The sequence below is a fragment of the Pecten maximus genome, chromosome 1 (genome assembly GCF_902652985.1).
Source record: "Pecten maximus chromosome 1, xPecMax1.1, whole genome shotgun sequence".
NCBI classification, from domain to species: Eukaryota; Metazoa; Mollusca; class Bivalvia; order Pectinida; family Pectinidae; genus Pecten; species Pecten maximus.
This window is the reverse complement of record NC_047015.1, coordinates 49,625,656-49,647,272: the sequence shown is the minus strand read 5'-3', so window position 1 is coordinate 49,647,272 and position 21,617 is coordinate 49,625,656. Positions and strand designations below refer to the sequence as shown.

At 34.8% G+C, this 21,617-nt stretch overlaps 3 protein-coding genes across 5 annotated transcripts in view; 2 read left to right on the top strand and 1 right to left on the bottom strand.

Moving 5' to 3' along the window:
• Positions 1-1,273: 1,273 nt before the first annotated feature.
• LOC117336866 (cytosolic iron-sulfur assembly component 3-like) lies at positions 1,274-11,659 on the top strand. Of its 2 annotated transcripts, none has more exons than XM_033897606.1 (10): positions 1,274-1,331; positions 2,409-2,528; positions 3,108-3,200; positions 3,787-3,942; positions 4,682-4,814; positions 6,040-6,174; positions 6,936-7,184; positions 8,004-8,076; positions 8,474-8,611; positions 10,641-11,659. In XM_033897606.1, exons 2-10 carry the CDS (start codon positions 2,463-2,465, stop codon positions 11,041-11,043), a joined length of 1,446 nt encoding a protein of 481 aa, XP_033753497.1. In that variant the 5' UTR covers positions 1,274-1,331; positions 2,409-2,462; the 3' UTR covers positions 11,044-11,659. The 2 variants fall into 2 exon arrangements, with proteins under 2 accessions (XP_033753497.1, XP_033753489.1); XM_033897598.1 differs by having other exon boundaries at positions 1,290-1,343.
• Positions 11,660-11,986: 327 nt separating this feature from the next.
• LOC117336880 (glutamate-rich WD repeat-containing protein 1-like) lies at positions 11,987-18,546 on the bottom strand. Its single transcript, XM_033897618.1, has 6 exons — positions 18,314-18,546; positions 16,705-16,991; positions 16,234-16,444; positions 15,724-15,866; positions 14,978-15,175; positions 11,987-13,390 (listed from the first exon to the last, which is right to left on the bottom strand). Exons 1-6 carry the CDS (start codon positions 18,510-18,512, stop codon positions 13,085-13,087), a joined length of 1,344 nt encoding a protein of 447 aa, XP_033753509.1. The 5' UTR covers positions 18,513-18,546; the 3' UTR covers positions 11,987-13,084.
• Positions 18,547-18,612: 66 nt separating this feature from the next.
• LOC117336838 (coiled-coil domain-containing protein 154-like) overlaps positions 18,613-21,617 on the top strand; it is a 64,702-nt gene continuing 61,697 nt past the window's right edge. Inside the window, exon 1 of one of the 2 annotated variants that reach the window (XM_033897532.1) lies at positions 18,613-18,655. Coding sequence is in view for 1 of the 2 variants with exons in the window: in XM_033897554.1 (XP_033753445.1) it covers positions 18,630-18,655 (26 nt within the window). In the remaining variant the exon portion in view is untranslated. The remainder of the gene's footprint in view (positions 18,656-21,617) is intronic. The other variant, XM_033897554.1, reaches the window with a different exon arrangement.

Genomic DNA, 21,617 nt, shown 5'->3' with positions numbered 1-21,617 from the left:
TGTCCAATCCTTATACCAGAGACATATATAGATATACATGTATCTGCTTATACGCTAACACACGTGAGTGCATTAGGTCTAAGGTGGGAAAATATCAATTGCTAATTTTGCAGGGATAGTTCTTGGCTCAGAAATAGCATACTATTATGCTATTTCTGAGATTATCGAGGTTATCGAGATTATCGAGGCTTTGTAAAAAGTTCATTATTTTTTTCTGAAGACAAGACGTAGCAATATTCAATCCTTAATCATAACCAGTCAAAATGACGCCCATTCTTCAACTGAAAGTGATACGTACTCTCTGTAATTCCTAAACTTGATTAATAGATATTTTGCATTGAATGTTTTTTTATTTATTAAACTTTACTTTGTTCCACATGCTTAACTTATTCAATGTGAATTCTGTTTCATTGTATGATATACAGCTATGAATTTTACGGTTTCTTATGATTATGATTGATACCGCAAAGCCAAGGATATGGAACCTGATACAAAACGTCATGATTCATTTTTTTCTTTCTCTCATCTCTTTTATTACATATGAAACTTTATAAATTCACAACGATTGTGGCAAACAGTTAGATTTTATTTTTGTAGAATAAAACAAGAAATATCTTTTAAAAATATAAACGGCATAGTTTTAATGCTGGTGGTTATAATGTAAAACTGCTGGTGAAATAAATTAACGAACTAATTAATAAATGCGCAGTTTCAGCTCGGATAACAAAATTATATCAGTTTGAATCATTTTTGGTGATAATAAGACTGCATTTGAATCAGGAATATGATTTTATTAATGTGTCATTTGAATATTCAGCTTGCATTCAATCTTAATTAACTTTGTTTCGTTTTTTAACTGCATATCTGCATTTTGCATCTACCGCTACATTGACCAACCATATACTTCATCTTGACCAGTAACGCCACCTGGCAGGTCATATCCGGGGCAAAAAGAAAAGTATACGGCTATGCCGAAATAAAACACAAAAACAACTTGAAATTTCACGATTCAATACGCCCTTGATATGGCGTGCGCATAAGTTTTCCCTCAGTGAAATATTTTAATCGATGATTTGTTAATTTCCAAAAGAGAATTGTTCAGCTAAAACGTACTCTCAAGGAAATATTAAAAGCTTTCAGCAGAAAAGTTGAAATTGATTTGTAAATGTGTTTCCTGAGATAATGATATGAAACGATTAGTCCTAATAGCCCGAGACCGGGTATGTCGTACAATTATCACCCCACCTCAATATAGATGCGCGTAGTTATTTCCCTTGTACATCCGGATCCTGTTTCCGGCCAACAGTCCGCTGAGCTGAAGTTTGTACGATGTATGTGAGCTGGTACGTATATGTCTATATTTCTGTACAAAACCTTGATATAATGTTCAAAAGTATGCAAGAGTCGTTAGTTTTAATTCTGACATTTAGCGTAATGCTCATTTGTAGGAATAAACTCCAAACAATATTCCGATTCACTTTGTTTTTATGTGAATTGCTAGTTCTAGTAGATAAAGTCTACCTGTCTACTGCACCCAATTTTGACCTCGATCTCCTTCTACATTATGTACAGTATATGTAGACCTTCAACTTTTTGAAATTCTATCAACATCTACCTATGTATAATGAGGTATAAAGAAGTTTATGTACATGCAAGGCAGAGATGGGCCGGGCAGAGATGGCTGTTAGTCATCGGACGAAGAGATAAGATTTCCTCTCAGGTTTGAGAAAGACTGCATACATGGTGGCATACATGGTGGAAGGCAGTATGAATGGAAGTGAACAGACCAGAGGTTCAACCATGCAATAACGATACTAATTTTGCCAGTGTCTATGGATCCTGATTCCCCCGAGTCTTAATAAATTAATACATTGAAATGCCATAGAAATAGTAATAACAATTTTACATGAATGGCCATTCTTAAAAAAAAAAGAAACAAAATATACAAAACATACCAGATATTATGTCCAAAACTGACCTGAATGTATGTATATTTTTATATACATGTACTTGTGTATTTGTATATGAAACCATATGTTCAAGTTCGGTGTAGAGAACCTTGAGATCTTCATCGGAAAATTAAACCGAACTAATTATATAAACTAATACCTTGTATAGTATTCTATTAAGAAGGTTGTATCTAGATCTACCAACCTCCATCCAGCTGTACAGTAGTAGTTTAAGTGTGTATTTAGCAATGCGAGATGTAAATGTATGAAAGTGTTTTGTAGCATAGACTTGGTAAAATTTCACAATCCCTGGTGCATCATCATATATTACCCATCGGTTGGGAATTTGTGTGACGTCCATGTGTTATATATAGTTTTCATGAGTAGAGTACTGAAGCTTAGCTAGAAAATCAACGATTATATTAAGTTTATAATTGTTTTTTTGTTCTGTGTTTTTAGATTGCATTTGTATCTGCTTGAAAATCAAGATTCATAGAGGAGTCCAACTTTGAGATGGCCTCCAACTTCAGTGGAGCACTACAGCTAACAGATCTGAATGATTTCATTACACCTTCCCAGGTATAAATTGCTGCAACTATTTCTATTTGTATGCCATTGCCATGAATTGAGGGAGTGGGGGGGGGGGGGTGCAAATAGTGTTACCTATGTCCCTCCCGTCCCGTCTCGTTCCATCCTGTCCCGTCCTGACTCCTGATGCAGTGTAACTAGCTAATATCAGGTACTGCTTAGGTTTGATGTGTGCAAGTGCCAGATATTTCTAGTTTATTGAAATGCCACTCTCATTAAAGAAAGGGTATTCTGGAATCAGCATGTTTATCTGTCTCTGTATATGGTGTAGACACAAGTTTAAATGTACTGCCAGCCCTACCCCTCCAAGGATTGTGCATGGATTTCAAAGAAACTTTGCACACATGGTAATGTTATTTACTATTCTTGAAAATGTGTTTCCCAGAAAGCCATTAAGTTTCATCAATTTTTTATCAGTTTTAATTGATGACCCTTCTGTCTCAATGTCATATGCCCCTTGATGCCACTAAGTTAAACTGTCCTTAAAAGAAAATCTTGGCTCTTTAGCTGATTATATTATATGAACTACTTATCCAGGAATAGATGTTAATCAATCATATTTCATTGAAGGAATGCATCAAACCTGTGAAGATAGACAGAAGACCTGGCAAAGTTGGTAAAATCAAGATAGAAGATGATGGAAGTTATTTAGAAGTATTAGAGGTAAGATTAAGTTAAAATAAGAAAACTTCACATCAGATTTCTCACAAAAGTCTTCCATAATGTTTTCTTTTCATTTGCTATTGGTAACCATTGGTAATATTGCTATGGCATTTTAATACCATTGGGATATGAGCTTAAGATTAGCATTGTCATGATTGACCTCTTAAATTAAAAATTTGGGATACATGTACATTTATATTATTACTTGGTAAATACTATTGTACATAGACATTAGGAAGTATAATCATTTTGTTTAATAAAAATAAAAGTTAAACTGTACGCGAAAACATTGGAGGTTAAAAGTAGCTGTATTAGCAGGGAACATACATATGTACAGTAAAACCTGTCATATGTGACCGACCAAGGGTGACAATAAAAAAGGTCACATATGACAGGTGGTCTCTAATCCAGGATCAGATAATTAGTATAGTGAACAGCATTGGAAGGGAAAAGTAAAATTACTAGAGGGAGTTGCTTAATTAATTCAGGTGGTGACTAAGTCAGGTTTGACTGTACATTTATAAAATAGATAACCTACTAGTTTATACTTAGTGTTGTAGCTAGCAGCTGTATTTTCTTTTACCAGAGTGGTGCAGAGAGGAAGCTTGAGAAAGCCAAGATCACACTAAATGACTGTCTTGCCTGTAGTGGCTGTATCACCTCGGCAGAGAGTGTACTTATCACACAGCAGAGCCAGGAGGAACTGTACAAGGTCCTTCGGGAAAACCTTCGCTTACAGGAGGTAATAAATATGTGCTTCATTTAGGTTGACTGGCCCTTGTCTCTAGAATATCAAAATCATAATTAAAATTTGCTTTTATAATTCTAGTCACTATGATGCCTGATTCTAGAGTTCAAATTTTTAACTAAAGGGAGATAATTGAGCTAGTGTTAGAATTTAGCAATTCTTCACAAAAATCCAGACTGTCTTTTAGACTATGGGCCGATCATCGAAAATGATTGAAAATTATCTAAAAAAACAAAATAAATAAAATGGATCATCGATGATGATTTTGAAAAGGCAATTAATCAGAATTTCTGGAAGTGTTCGTAAATCTTTGGCTTCATGTTTTTTTTGTAATGTTACCAAAACACGAAGTAGATGATCTTATATTGTACCAAATATATTCATTTGTCGTTTTCAACTGATTAAGTAGATTTTAATATATTAGCCATTTTAAGAAAAGCTATGGCATTTTATAAATGTACTTGAGATGTACATTAATTTTATACAAAAGGGCAATTCTGTGCTTAATTTAGTAAACCAATTGTAATTGATAATCGATCGATTTCCAATTATAGATTCTGAAAGTGAAATCGATTCCCATCACAGCTATGGTATTGAAACTTTTAATGATTACATATATATAAGACGTTAATGTGATTGAGGCATGAAGAGATGAGTGGTTGAGATTGAAATTGCTTAAAACATCAGTATGAACTGTGAAATAGTCAATGTTAAATGTATTTATCTATTTTAGACTGGCGATACTAATGGACAGAAGGTTGTGGTGGTATCCGTTTCTCCTCAGTCCAGGGCATCCTTGTCAGCCAAATACAACCTGTCTGTCACAGATACTGCACACAAACTCACATGGTTCTTAAAAAAAATAGGTAACTGTTTCTCATTTGAAATGATTACCTGGACCCTAGGTCATATCATATTATATCAAATTGTTTCTAAGAAAATAGATTGTTATTGAATATGACTCATAAATGCTATGTGATAATTCAAGGAAAGTAAATGTGTTAAACAGTAAATTGCAAGGGGGAAGTTTCTGCCCAGCATACAGTGTATAATGTACAGGTTGGTGCATACGTGTAATAGGTTCTGTTGTTACATAATGTTGATATGATACATCAATCCATTTTTTGTACCTACCTCCACACTCAACACTTAGGTACGAAAGGCAAAGGGAGGGAGCATATGATAATCACTTTGTCTCTGTGTCTGTCTTTGCATCTGTCTGTACCACAAGGTTTTATGTCATGTTGTGAAACCCTATCTTAGTATCTGTGGATTATGAGTATCAGAACATTATCCAATACAAATAAACCGTGGCTTCAGGGAGTAAAACGTTTCCTCATTGGACAGTTCGCTTTAAGTTAGGGGGCTTGAAGGCCATTTAAAGACACTAACTTGATGTTCACATGTGTTCGGCTGTGTAAGCTTGTGTACAAGGTATCATGAATACAAATGTACCTTGACAGATTTAGGTTATATCTATATACCATATTTCCAAAACATCAAGTTCTTCACCTGATTAGATATTGGTGTTCATCCATCAACATTACTTACTGGGTACTAAAGGGTCAAAGGTCAGACTTGATTCTTTTGAAAAACAATTACATTTTGTACTAAAAGTAATTATATATGTCACATACATGTACACCATTTATTGATGAGACAGGTGTAAGTTAAATGTATGGAAGTCCCCACTTATTTTCTGTCATTCTATCCGTAATGTTAGTTTTTGCGGAGAGAATTGTCAAAATGATAATAAATTGAGAATTTTTCTGTATAAAATTGGTTAAAGGGAAACTTTCACTTTCACCCCAGCTAAAGAAAATCACCGTAATATATAGATATCAATATGATCTCAACCAGATCCAACCCTGTCACATCGACACAGATTTACAAAGAGAATGAATCTCGTACCTCCTCTTGTCCAAAGTGGGTCACGGAAAACTCATCATGCCATAGACATCAACATTATGTAGCATGATGATGTGGCTGTATGTACAAACCATAGATGTATGTCTATATAGAATGTGTACGTTTACCTGTCGCATGTCACATGCGTCCTTAAGTAATGAACTTTAAAATTTGTGTTGACAGGTGTTCACTATGTGTTCGATACAACATTTTCACGAAACTTCAGTCTATTGGAGAGCTGTCGGGAGTTTGTCCAGCGGTATAGAGATTCAGAGACAGACAAATCAGCCTTGCCGATGTTGGCATCAGCTTGTCCTGGTAATTAAGACAATTTCATATCAGGAAATTATGAATTTTGTTGATTCGAATAAGTTAATACATGTAATACTACATCTTTGATATAATTCAAATGTTGATTTGGCAAAAAAAAAAGCTTGGTTCTCAGACCCTCTATTAAAGTAATCTGCTTAAAGTAAAAAAAAATACCCCTCATCATTCTTTGGGAGAAGAATGTGTGGAAATAACGTATCAACAACAAACCTTTTGCTGTAATATGCATTAGATTTAACCATAAAATAATAGCATTTATGTGAAACAAGGACAAAGAACCATAATAAATCATTGTTTCCCTCATTTTGAAGTAGTTTAGATGAAAATGGATAATGATTTGTTGGGAAAAAAAAAAAAAAAACCTGTCCTCATCTGTTTTTTCACCAATAATAACCCCCTCCCTCATCACTTAAGAGAAATTGGCGCGAAAACGAAGTGATTAATTTTGTTTAGCCCCTGTAATCAAAATCTCTAGATATGTCTATATTCTGTTTCAAGATATATAATCATGCAGTCATACATTTATTTATAGACCAAATTACATAGATATTGCCTATTTTTCTGTCTTTTAAAGATAATGTAGATTTTGTAAAGGAATGAAAATAGACCAATTTGACCTTGACCATCTTTTGAGGTCACAGATATAAGCTGCTTACAAACAAAATTTTAAAAAAAACAAGTACTACAGGACCCATTAGATCTCTTGTATTAGCACTGTTATTACTGATAGCCTGTTTTTACGTCATCAGGTTGGATATGTTACGCTGAAAAGACCCATGGGACATACATCTTGCCTTACATCAGTACAGCCAAGTCGCCCCAACAGGTGATGGGTTCGCTGGTAAAGGACTTCCTCGCCGGTCACTTGGGTGTCCAGCCCAATAATATCTTCCATGTAACAGTTATGCCCTGTTACGACAAGAAGCTGGAAGCGTCCCGGTCTGATTTCTACAACGATCTGTACAGTACCAGAGATGTGGATTGTGTTATCACAACAGGTGCATGCTATAGACACCTCACAGCACAGGGTTCTGTTAGACTTTTAAAATATACAAATTTTATATTTGTAACAATTGTCTAATAATTTCAAGAAAAACATGTTTCTTCTGAAATAAGCATTTCTAAAAATTCTGTATTTTATCAGTTACAGTTTATTAGTTAGGTATTATGGTTTTCTTTAATGTTCTATACAGCCAGCTAAGGTCATTTAAGGATGTCCTTCCTTGTGTGCGAGATGTACATTATGTATGCATGTGGTGAGTGTGCGTGTTTTGGGAGACTGTGAAATGATCGTGTTTTGTCTCCTTGTGATCGCGTTGAACTAATGGCGACTTCATGGTATCACATACTGCTGAAGACAACCAGCAGGACACCCCAACTGGTCACATTATACTGACAACAGGTGAACCAGTCCTACCACCCCCAAAATGCTGAGCATTTAGGAGTAGGACCTACCATAATTATAGACTCTGGTATGTCTGGGAACAAAACCCAAAGCCTTCCTCAAAGGGAAAATGCTCAAATGAAGGCAAAAAGTGAGACAGTGTCTAGGGAGATGTAAGGAAGAAGAAAGTTTATTAGATTCACTTTCAAAATTGACAAAAAAAAATTATTTCATGACTCGAATTCCTAACAGATATTCAAATGAATGTCAATAACTGTTAGGTCAGGGGCTCTGATATATAATTAATTTCATGTTTTGTAATTGAAAAATGAAGCATGGCGGTTGATGATTAATCTTTTCATTAGTATTGCGCAGTCGTGAAACGAGATGTTTAATTGTTTTCTTAGTGATGGCATTATTTTTTGCATTTTAGGCGAAGTGGACCAAATGCTTATCAAAGAAGGTTTGAACCTGGCTGAGTTAGAAGGCCTTGATCTGGACATGATGTTAGTATCATACTTTACTGTACTCTTCAGTTTTAGTTTTGAAACAATTACTGGAAGAAAGCTGTTTTGTTATATACAAATTTACTTTTCATGTGAAATGATTGACGGTAACCAATTAGACTTTGTGATTTTCTAGAGGTCATGAAATATGAGTAGTTTCTGCTTAAAACCAGGTACATAGTTTGACCACAATAAGTTGAATTATTATAGTTGACAGTCATTAACTACATGTAACACTTACAATTGATTCCTGTTATTCTATAAAATATGTCATCAAAAGATTGGTTCTAGCCCAGTGTAAATATAGCCTCTCTCCCTAGTTGTAAATTTTTAAATTGTTTCCTCGTCAAGAGTTGCGATATCACAGCTAGTGGTAACCATGCCTATTTTACTGTAGTGTGCCTGGAATGCCCCCACTAGAACTGACCAATCACGATGGAGGCGGGTCTGGTGGATACCTGGAGCATGTCATGAAGTACAGTATTACCCAGATCTTTGGACAGGAATGTGGCCAGCTTCAGTATAAAACTCTCAGGTATTGTCTTCACACACTTGTGTATATTATCTCTTGGTCCTAATGCTTTTGTCAGTTGTCTGTATATATTGCAGCTATCTATCTATTCATGTCAGTGATGAAATGATACTGTATAGCTGTTGATTTTTATGAGGTTAACATTTTGTTGTTGTCCCAGGAGGAAATAATTGGCGAGTAATTTCCTCTCAACACTGCCTCGTATTAAAATTTTCTGCAGTAATCACTTCAATACATCTTGTTATTATATACGTTTGAGTATATGCACATTTACATAAAATTTCTACGGATATATATTTTTACACTATAGTAATGACCATGAATATAGTGAAATTGAAATCCCCCACAGACATTTATCAAAAATGTACCTTTGGTGAGGTTGATATGGTGTTGTACCAACCAGATAGAATCAAATGCAATACCGACTTCTAAATAGAAATGCCGGGTTAATATCTCAAAACATTAACCTCCGCATGACCATGTTTAAGATAGGGCCGCAATGGCCGAGTGGTTAAAGGGTTTTGGACACATAGGGTATTTTTCCATTTTCTGTTAGCCCGACCCCATAAATGTTGGCTGACACAGGTTTTACCTCGCCTTACAAAGCTGTTTATCTATTTTAGGCCAGTAGGGGGATATTGCTGCTGGCTGAAAAATTTTAATGAGCTAGGTGGTCACGTGGTCCCACGCGTCATCTGGTTCACCTCACCAGTATCACTAGGCTAGAATCTGCCTTGTTACATGCATTTATAGAGGGAAACTTCAAAGAGACCCATATTATTTTGTAAATATTGAAAGCAATGACAGTGAATGTCCTGATTTTATCATCTTACATGTTTAGATTTTCTTTCCACACCTCATGTCTGTAATTGTATAATCAAAATAGTAGACCAGCGGACAATATCATAACCTTGGTAATTTACTAATATCACATGTCATCTTTTTTTTTTTTTTTTCGGCATAGCCGTCTAATTTGGTTTTGGCCCCGGATATGACGCGACAGGTGGCGTTCTGGTCAAGATGAAGTATGTGATTGGTCAATGTAGCGGTCAATGCAAAATGCTGAATATGCAAATGTTGTGGCATATACGGAAACAAAAATGGCTTCCAATGTGAATCGACTGCGGTTGAAAACTATAACAGCTTCCGCAATGAAGAGAATAATAGGAAAATGGGTCAAACACAATCCTAGAATTAAACTTGAGAAGCAGTACCATAGATTGTAACAGTTCAAACATGAAAACAGCAGTAATACGGATGCCGCTCGTATTCATCTTCGCTAGCCAAGGCTTCTGATGACGTTACACGTCATCACTGGAGTACATGTAACCAATTCACTGTTGTAACCCAATATATTAATGTAAAGTATTCCCACATCACAAAACCTTTGGTAGATAGTGTGTAAATAGTGATTTATTGCGACACACATTTGGGTGTTTATAATGTTAGTTATACTATCATCTCGGCAGCAGTGAACCTGTGACATAGGAGGCTGACCGACCTCGTTATCAGAATGAAATTTTGCATATAGGTCAGTTGTCCAGATGGGCCCATGCTGTGCCCTGTATCTCAGCGTGTATATACACAACCCCAGGAGTGTGAGGGTAATTTGACTGGTTTTCATAAAACCAACCTATAGACAACTTTAACCTTTTTGTGTCTAAAACCCTTTAAGGTGTCCCGACACTTTATCACTGGCCCTCCACCTCTGGGTTGCGAGTTCGAAACCCAAGTGGGGCAGTTGCCTGGTACTGACTATAGGTCAGTGGTTTTTCTCCAGGTACCACTGCTTTCCTCCACCTCCAAACCAGGCAAACAAAACCATGTTTAAGCCAATGAGATTTAAGGAAAGCCTGACCATATCTAATATTAGCATCCATACAATGTGTCAAGTTCTTCAACAATTTTTATCACACTTCAAACATATATTCCATATATAAAGTTAAATATCAAGGTTGGCATTTCAAATATAGGTTATTGTCACACAATTGTTTAATTCAATTAAACCATCTGTTTTATTTATTACTATCAGGAATCAGGACTTCCAGGAAGTAACGATTGAAGTAGAGGGGCGTCCTCCCCTGAAGATGGCCATAGCATATGGATTTAGAAACATACAGAACATTGTGCAGAAAGTGAAGCGAGGTAAATGTCCATATCATTTTGTGGAAATCATGGCATGTCCGACAGGATGTAACAATGGTGGGGGACAACTCAAGCCCGATACTGGAGAGGAGACAACGAAGGATAGACTTCAGCGTGTTACAGAACTGTATAACTCCCTGTCAACACGGACCCCCGACTGTATACCAGGCGTGGAACAGTTATACACAAACTGGCTAGGTGGGGCAGACTCTGACAAGGCCAAACAAATGCTCCATACATCATACCATGGTGTGGAGAAAATAGCCAGTGCCCTTACCATCACATGGTGACAACACAGGATACTAGGTTGTAAATTCTGTTGTGTGGTTTCTGATGACATTCGACTGTGTTTTTCTGTTTGGGATATTTCTACATACATTTGTGATAATTCAGTTAATATATTTATTCATTCCTTGTCAACTTTGCTCTCCAATAAATGACAGGACTGTGATATAGTAGAATTAGGATGTTAATTCCTGGACACGATTTGTGATGGATTAATTACAAAGGTTTAATCAAATGTCTTCATGAAAAATGTCATGGTTTGATAGTAGATTTTGATGTGTATCAAATATCAATTAAAAGGAATTTGAAATTTGCCATATATTATTATTATTAAAATCAGATAAATATCATATATATATAACCAACTAGGTACCATTCTTTGTTTAAAATAAGACTAGTAACTACAGCAACAAACAGGAATTAACACATACAAAGGTTAAAATGTCACATATGAAAGTTACGTGATAATTGTACTGTATTATATGTATGATACCACAACTATCAATTCCATTAAAATCTTTTGTGACATAATGATATTGTATTGAATTTGACAGTGACAACTGAGTGAGAACATATATACCTTGTAGTATGTGTATTTACTTATAAACATATGTATTCTTTTGTGTTGTAATGTTAATATAAAATATTGTGTATGACATAGCTTACTTGGGTTAAATAATTCATTCTGAATCATAGGAAATCGAACATGTCAAGCACCTGTGCTTTCATCCATGTAGTTTTGCTGCCAATTCAGTAATAGAGATTACATTGCAGGGAGCAATTGAATATTTTATTGGAGGTATACATGAACATGGCATATACACTTACATATACATGTATATTACATGCATATCCGGATCCTGAGATTAAAGAAAATAAATAACATTTCCCTTGAAATTTGGCAAGCCATTATAAGCTTACTCTGATGAAATGAAAATTACCGATAGATGAAGAACAAATATTTTTATTTATTCAAGTAACAATGATCACGTGCATCCAACCATGTAGACAGCAGTACTGTTCTACACAGTATTTCAGATACATGTATTGTGTAGTCACAAAACATATTTCATAGAATCATTCAGCTAGTTACAGTTATTTCCTATTATATTCTTATCTTCAACTATTTGTGACCTTTAGGGTTTAGATTTATTTAACAGAAGTTCTAGAACTTGTTTCTCCCAGTAACTTATATCCTGGTCAAGGAAACTCACTTGAAGGACTAACGAATGCAAACTTTTCATTTTTGTTGTTTTAATTAATATTGAAATTATCATTATTCAAGTCATAAACACTCCTTGTTGTGTAGTTTCACAGAAGGGAACATCTACACATCTTTAACTGAAAACGGTCATAAAATAGTTGCATGTTGAATGCAAATAATATAGAATACACAACAAAAAAGAAACTTCTTTGAAACAAAAACATTCATAAAGATCCTTCAACGTGGTTACTGATCTCAGCCGAATCTCTAACATGTTGCCCGTACCTCATACTATAGCAGTACTAGTTCCGTAATAATTTGTGGTTGCCCCAGTCGGAACTAGTTTAATATATATAATAGTAGGTATTTCATGCAACACTGCCGTGTTAACAATTAACACTTATACAAGTACTGCCGGGTAGACATTTGTATGTACTGTATTAATACATAAATATTCATTGGGTTGTGCTATCTTTAATAATTGCAAATAAAACAATATTACATGCCCTGCAAATATTACCATTTTTAAGTAACTATGCAGTACATGTATGTGTAGATCAAGCTTGTAAAAATCCTCTGATTTGTTTATGTTGAATGGATTAGATAATTCAGTTTAATATGGAGATGATGTCAAACTTACAGAATTTTTGTGTTACCATATCTAAATCTATTTGTATTGGCGTTTTAAAAGTCTGAAATTCATAGAATAAATAAAACCCTTAACCAGTTGAACCAATCACAATACTGTATTGTCAAAATTCATCGCCAGTTAAAAATTCCTTTCTGTTGTCGATGATCTATTTCACAAGTATGATGATGACCCAATATCGTCTAATACCAGATTACACACTGATAGTTCTAAACACATTGAATCCACTGTGAGCTGTGCTGATAATAACCCCAGGTAACTGAGGGTGCCAGTGGAGTTCTTTAATGTCTGTCTGGCCCTGGTGTATAAACAAGAGTTGTGGGGGAACGTCTGGTTCACTAGTCTGTAGCTCTGTACTGTCCTTTTCTACACCTAGATCCCAAACTGTAATCTGATCATCAGAACCCGACGCAGCGAACACAGAACTGTCATTTGGATTCCACTCCAGTGATGTTATTGGTGCTGTGTGGTGCTTGAATGCTGCTACAGACTTCTCACCCTGGAAAAAGGGAGATGATTCATCCATTAAATACCATTTAAAAACAATAATCTCTTTAATATATTGAACGTTTATTTTTGTTAAGATATATATGTACAGTTAGATCAAATACCAAATTATGGTATTTACATTATTAAAAAGAATAACAATTTATTTGTACACAAATGTACACTAGTAGGATAAACATTTTATAAATACATAGAGGATATCAAGCAGTCTTTAGTATTTCCAAATATATTTTACGAGTGTAGCTATTATTTTGATATCACCATATATATATATTTGATATAATATCAAAATATTAGCCACACAAATGAAACATATTTAGTATTACTGAAGATACTGTTAGATATTAATTCTATAGCAAAATATACAGAGGCAGCTCAATCTCTCCCAGAATTCATTGCGATCCCCTGTCAACAGCTCACAAATGTACGCCAAATCGTGACGTTATGTATTCTATCTTACATTATGACGTCATATAACATGACAGAGAGTTATATGCAAATCTCAATTTTCCCCATTGTTGTTTGTTATCAGTGGTCCGATTGTTCAAATCAGAAAAAATATATATTTTTCACTCACTAGTGAAGAATATCACTTTTATAAAATGATTAATTTTTGATATTTCACTGGTAAAATTGTAATAAATTGTGTTATCTGAATGACAGTGAGATACTTGTAACCCATGCTGGATTATCCTTGATTATTACTTTGAAACGTTAGAGATTTAATAGGCAGTACCAGGTAAAGTAGAGATTTGAACTCAATAGACAAATACATCAAACCTGGGATATCATATCATGTATTCTACCACAATACCCTGTGTTATTCAACTCTCAGACCATCAGGTAATCATTACAGCTGTTGATTAACAATCTGTTTATACCACACGTGGTATAAACTCTGTACGCATTTTGATTGGCTAACACGGTGAACTTTGACCCAAGCTGCAATTGTTATTGACGTCATCAATAATCTAATGAGGTCACATCACCGGGTCCCGGACGTCACCGGTACACTTTATTTGCATACGCGAAATTATACTTGGCCACGTTTCCCTTTGATTCAAGCCGATATTATTGTGGTAGAAACAGGTCACACGACTCGAAATTGTTGGATATGGAATTTATTTCACACGAGTAAGTTATTTTTTGAAAGTTGCAAAAAACACTCGCTAAAGCTCGTGTCTTTTGTAACTTTCAAAAAATAACTTACTCGTGTGAAATAACTTCCATATCCAACAACCACTCGTTGTGTAACCTCTATTTCTTAAACAACTGATTCAGACCTAACATCTTAGAGTTGCGAGATTTTATTGGTGTACGACTAGGACGTATGTTTGAACGATCTCAGTTTTCTGTATTTCATAGTAAATATATTATTGACATGTAACGGTATGAATAAAAGTAGTTCAAACATAACATGAAGGCCAAATGCTAATTTTCAACTAATGTAAGTTAAGAAAAACTTCAAATCTTCTTATGTACACAATGAAGTTATAACTAGTATGAATATAAATGAGTTGTGATTGTTAAAATGAGTCAAAATAACTCCTGACTAAAAACATCTCGCATAACAATATACCTGAAACAAACGTAGATCCCAGACTTTGATCATTCCGTCATCCCCTCCTGATACAATGTATGGCTCATTCTTGTTCCAGTGTATGACGTTGACATCACGTTCATGGGCGTCGCTGGCTGTCAGCATACATGCTTTTGAAGGTGGCTGTCTGGCATCCCAAACACGCACAGACTTGTCCACTGAACAGGAAGCGAATACCTGTCGCACAAAAATGCATCGTAAGTTTTCTGTTAGGTTAAGCACACTTTTGTGAAGTTTCAAAATCAAATGGGGCAGGCAAGCTTAACATGGGCTGGACTCTTGATCCCAACTATGATTCGAGCAATTGGGCCTGCATGCTCTTAGGTGTCTAATTACAAGACGTGCAATTTAGTTTCAAAATGCTATCAATGGAATTTCCTATCAAATCTAGAGGTTTGTTTTGTTATCATCTGGAGGTGAAGGTCATTCAGTGCACCATATAACTGAAAATTGGGTCGTTGATGGTGTACTGTTTCATGAAAACATTTTTGATTGTTTAGATTAAAACAATGTCTTAATTCTGTCCCATCATGCTGTCTGCTGGAAGACTGAAATATTTTACAGAGAAGCAGACACTTTGGGTAATGGGCTAAATAATGAGATTCAGATGTGACACATCTGTTAAATCTGTTTGCTAGGAAAATCTGTTACATACCATTGCTTTGTGAGTAAAATATGTACATTACACTGAAAACTACTGGTCAGGACAAATGGATAACACCTACATTGTCTTCGTTCGGTGACCACTGGATGTCTTCTACAGAGGAGGTGTGTCCTTTGAAAGGTCGCTGATCAACGTGCCAGGCACCGCCTTGTTGAGGGTTCCATACATGTATATTCTTTGAACAATCTCCAGTGGCCAAGCGACCTGCAAATAAAATATCCAGTCTACAATATCTGGAGCATGGAAACAACAATATCTGGAGCATGGAAACAACAGTCACCAAGTATGACAGGACATGGAAAAATATTTCATCATCATTCAACTATTACTTGACACCAGAAATGACCTCTAATGATGTCTCAACAAAAATAATGCCTTTTCTTTCTACTAATAATTACATTGACAAATATGACATTTTAGGAGAATCCTTGTGACGAAATGATATAACTCTTTATTGAAATATACAAATAACACATTTTTTTATTGAAATAGATTTCTTTCTTTTAACTAAAATATTATTATTGACAAACTTGAAATGAGGCAAAGATGCAATTTTAAGTTTTGTATCTACCTGGACTCATTGGAGACCAGTCCAATGCATAGCCCTCTGTCTGATGACCACTGAAGGAGAAGACAGGGGGAGGCGACTCTTCATTACGTGTGTACACTGCCATTATGTTGGAGTCATTGACAGCCTGGAGAGGGCGGGTCAAGTCCCAGATGTACACCTTTCCCACCTCAGACCAGGACGCTGCTATGGACTTATCACCAATATTGGTTGCCTGCAACAATTATAATCAGAATTTTTTTTGTCACAAAGTTGCAGGTCTCTAAAAGTGTGTATATGATCTTCAATAAACCATATAATCAATCTAGGATGCTGATTAAACTGAATACCGGTATTATTAGTAAGGGTTATTTTATTTTATGTGTTATGATTTTTAAATAAAGAACATATTTAACTTAACAGTGATGACAAACAAATATTCATTAATTTCCAATTTGATAATAAACACTGTACTTGTATGATGTTTTATCTTACCCTAATTCTGTTAACACATCCAGTGTGTTTCATTAAAGCTGTTTCTAACTCAGGTGTTTTTTCCTCATCCTCCTCCTCCTCTTCACTTTCCTCATCACTTTCATTTTCTGTGTCAGGTTTCTGTTCCTTGGATGTGCGATGCAGGTTGCTCATTTTCATGACAATGACATTGTTGGTGTGACCCCTTTCCCCCTGGGTTCCACTTACAGTGTAACAGGTCAGTGGGAAATTTTCTCTCTTGTCCCCGAGGGAATCACATAGAATATCAAAACTAAGGCAGGGAGCTCCTACAATAAAACAATAAATATCATTAAAGCATTTAAATTCAAAAAAGTTTTTAGAATTTAGAAATTTCATTTTCTTTTGTCTTCTGTATGTATATTGTTTTCCCTTATTTCTCATAGTCTAGATCTTTCGCCACATGACTACACAAAGTTCACAAATCAATCCATGTAACATAAAAAATATTACTGAAGGAGTATATTTGCTACTATGATCATGAATAAACCAAAATACTGGATAGCACTTCATTCTTAACCACACACATTACTTGTAACAATGGTTATTTTTCACTGGCACAAATCTCTGAGATTAGGATTACATGAAGTAGTACCTAAATCAAAATATGAAGGATTTTCATTATCTGATCATGATCATCATTTGTTAACTTATGCAGGCCTAGTTATGTTAGAAATAAAGAGGAAAGAAAATTCTAGGATATTTAAAGCATGTAATGGACATCATTGTTAATTAGCTGATAATTTCAATACTATTTGATTACAAAGTTATTCAGGTCAGAAGATTTCAAAATAAGTGAATTGATCTATATTATAATCCTTTCAACGTTACACTCTACCGGTAGTTTTTTCTTTCTTAATATTGCTGCCAAAAATTTCACGTAAAGCACCTAAATTCCCCATTGTTCTCGAGTCTTCAGCTGATCCAGAGATAAATTAATGTACTGGCAGACAGAGATACTGTGTATTATTACTATATGAGTTAACTGATTAATTCTTAATATAGACTACATACATGTAGCTATTGACTATTTAGAATTATTGGATATAATTCCTTGCATGCATTCTATACCATTTCATATGTGTAATCTCTGTTGATATATCTTTAACAAATTAATCTGTGCTATTGAAAAGAATGTTCATGTGCCAGGTCTTATTAAATTCGCATATTTACAAGTTAATATGATAAATATAACCTCCAGTTGGTGTTGATATAAAACGGATTTTGTTTAATATATTAAGTATTTCATTATTTTAATATATAAAGTATTTTGTTATTTTGATATATAAGTATTTTATTATTTAATGTATTTTTCTCCAAAATATTTCACATTGCCATATTGTACAATTAGTTTCAAATGCATGATCCTCAAAGCATGCATGCACAACTGTCAAATTTATTCTCCATATATCAGCAACAGAATAACGTAACGACACCCATGTAAATATCAATACTTATATGGATTACATTCCGTGTGAGGAAAGTTATTAAGCAGAATTTTTAACAAACATTTTAAATAATTTTAACAGGGCAATGTATAACTGTATAAGCCTAAGCAGTTACTGAAACTGAGAGTATCTAGTTAGAGCACCTGTCTGTGCTTGGTGGTACATGACATATGCAGATTCATCACAGACTAACTGTTCGCCGTCTTTCAATGTTTCCCCTGGTAAATAAACTTTGCTTTCTTCTGTCTCTTCTTCCATGATGTCTTCGTCATCGCTATCATCGCTATTGACATCCATTTCTTCTCCCGAATTACTCGACATTTCTTGTTTATCATCAGCCATGTTGAAAAATGAACCCACGTGTTTCCAACCTCGTTTTTAAATTGAACCCAAAAGAGGTCAATATTGACCAATCAGATCTCTCGATTCTTTTCTTGGCCTTCGATACACACAAACAACATGGCCGAACAAGTCTGGAACGAGAGGTAAAATATTTTGCATTTGTTTTACTTCTTTTCAAATCGAGTTATTATAATTACATTCTTTTTGATTATAATCAATAATATAGTGTCTTATATCAAGGTTTGTAAAGTTTACGTTATATGGAAGGAAATCCATGCTGCCCGGAAGTTTGTCGAATCGATATGTTGACACTGACGGTTCTACTAGAGTGTAGGTCCATCAGGATACGCTATGTAAATATAGGCCTATGTATTGAAAATTTATATTAGCGTCATTTCCTTAATGGCACGCGTCGGTATATTTTTTATTCCTACATTAGGCCTATGTGTACACTGCTCGTCCCACAAATTGTTATCAGTCTTGAAAACACGTTTGACATATGGCTGTTTTAGTTGAACTAATTAAATTGTTATGTTAACTACCAGTGATCTCTGAAATCGTCATGCAGTTATTTCACTGAGTGCACCTCCTAATACAAAGGATTAGGAATATCCTCTATCTGTTTTTTTTAATGTTGGATAAAACTATAAATGCATGCTGGTTTAAGGATCCATACAGTACATGTACACATGTTTATCCTGCAACTGCCACCGCATTGTCGGAATACACCCACCATATACATGTATATATTTTTGCTGTATACGGCAGTGACGGAAAACAGCTGTATTTTGGAATCTTAGCACATACGTCCATTCGATAATTGTCTACTTCCAAGTGAAACAACTTTTAAAAGACAAACATATTTGGATTATAATTGATACTGTTTCACTTCAAAATGATTATTTTTGATGACTGTTGCACGATAAATAGAATACATGGTCAGTGTCTTCAAATATAATTAAAAAGCTGTATTTTGGCGAGGGTAAAGAAAGACAAAAGTGACCATATATTGTATTCTCGAACGGTGGCCACGGTGGGCGAGTGGTTTAGGTGTCCCGACACTTTATCACTAGCCCTCTACCTCTAGGTTGCGAGTTTGAAACCATGTGGGGCAGTTGCCAGGTACTGGCGGTATAGGCCGATGGTTTTTCTCTGGGTACTCCGGCTTTCCCCCACCTTCAAAACCTCCCAGGCACGTCCTGAAATGACCCTGGCTGTTAATAGGACATTAAACAAAACAAACCAAAACAAAGCCAAACCAATATCTGTGGAAAAACTACACCATTATATTCAGAGTATATCTGATGTATTGTAATAAGAAGGAGTTAATGAAAAATACCCTGCCCCTGCCAGGCTTTATAAACTAGCGAAATCTGACTCTCAGGGCAAACATCCTACCTCCAAGCTAATTTAAGTTGAAGGAAATAATTTCACTCTGGCCCGAGATAGTAAGGTGACTTTAATTATATCCTCACTTTTACACTACTACATCCTTCACAAAGTTTACATGCCTAATCAATGTTCTTTAGGTCCATTAGGTAGCCACCCAACCTCCTATATATAACTTTCACTTGGATTGGTCAAATTGTGTTACCAAATTAGTAAATGTTTACACTGTACAATTATGAAGGAGTAATGATAAATATACCCTGTTCGTGCCGGCCTCGATCTATGGACCTCTTGCTCTCTACAAACCAGACATCATACCACTATATCTAGGTTAAAGGAAAATTCCTGCAAGCCTAGTAAGGTTATCTAGCATGCTGGTGTAGATATATATATATACTGTCAAATTTTACAGGTTATTATATAATAGTTTCTGAGCAAAACTACTGCATGTCATAGCCTCTCCATATGCATCTTGTTACATCTAGCAAACGTTACTGAAGGCACGGGGATAACCTGATTGATATTGGTACCAATATACTGATGTCTGACTGAGAGCATTCAATATATTGGTGCTGCACATGCATACCATCAATTGAGATCACTGTCATGTTGACAATTAATCATCATGCACTGTTAGATTACTAGTTAATTCCATCCCTCAGCATCATGATTAACACTTATTTGTTGAACTTGTATCATGCTAAACAATGAAAGCTAATCATTTTCATTACTTGTTTTTTTTTGTTTTTTTTTTTAGAATTGTTTTAATATGACATCTGATTTATTATAGATACATGTATATAATCCATATATACAATTCATAAGTTACACAGCTTGACAAGGATATAGCTATGTACATGTATGATGGACTTAATGATGGAATATTATAAGTTGCAGATTTATATATCTTCTAACTTTATCTATAGGTTAATTATCAGTTATTCATTGACGCATCTAAGATGAAAAGTTTTAATTCATTACCAGATTCAGAATTGTTTCATCCATAATTCCATATCTGGATAAACTGTAATAATCAATTGCTTCACGGGTTCATCAATTTCATGTTTCTGATGCTGAATATATTACCTACATTTTTTCTTAGGTAGCTTGCTTTTTTGCAAAGGAATTGTTTAATTGTATATTACATGTATTTAGCAGGCTATATATACTTAGATGAATGTGTTTTGTGTATGATTTACATAATTTGGACATTACTCTTTATTCTACCATTTGGTAGTGAGCCAGTGACGGCATGAATTAATGGATTCCTCTCACTCTGAGGTCAGGAATTCACTTTCATGTGTTCTTACATATATACTGTACAGGGTTTTCAATAAAAATATTTGTAAAAGGCTACAAATGAATAGTAACAGGTATACATGTATCTGAGGATTACGATAATATGTTTTTAGACATTTTTTAAAAAGTGAATTAAGTCATTTGAACCGGCCAAAACACCATTCTAACCGGTCAATTTGGCTGGCGACCGGTTCTAAATGAAAACACTGACTGTATCATATTGTTTTACAATTAGACAAAATACCAGTATACATATTGCACTGATAATTTATAACAGCCAAATAATGTTTATGATTAAATATAACAATACAAATATACATATAGATAAAACAATAATTATTGTAAATTTAGGGTTAGTTCATATTCGCATTCTCCATATGGAGTAATTAATATTGAAGTTCTACTCTTGATTAGATT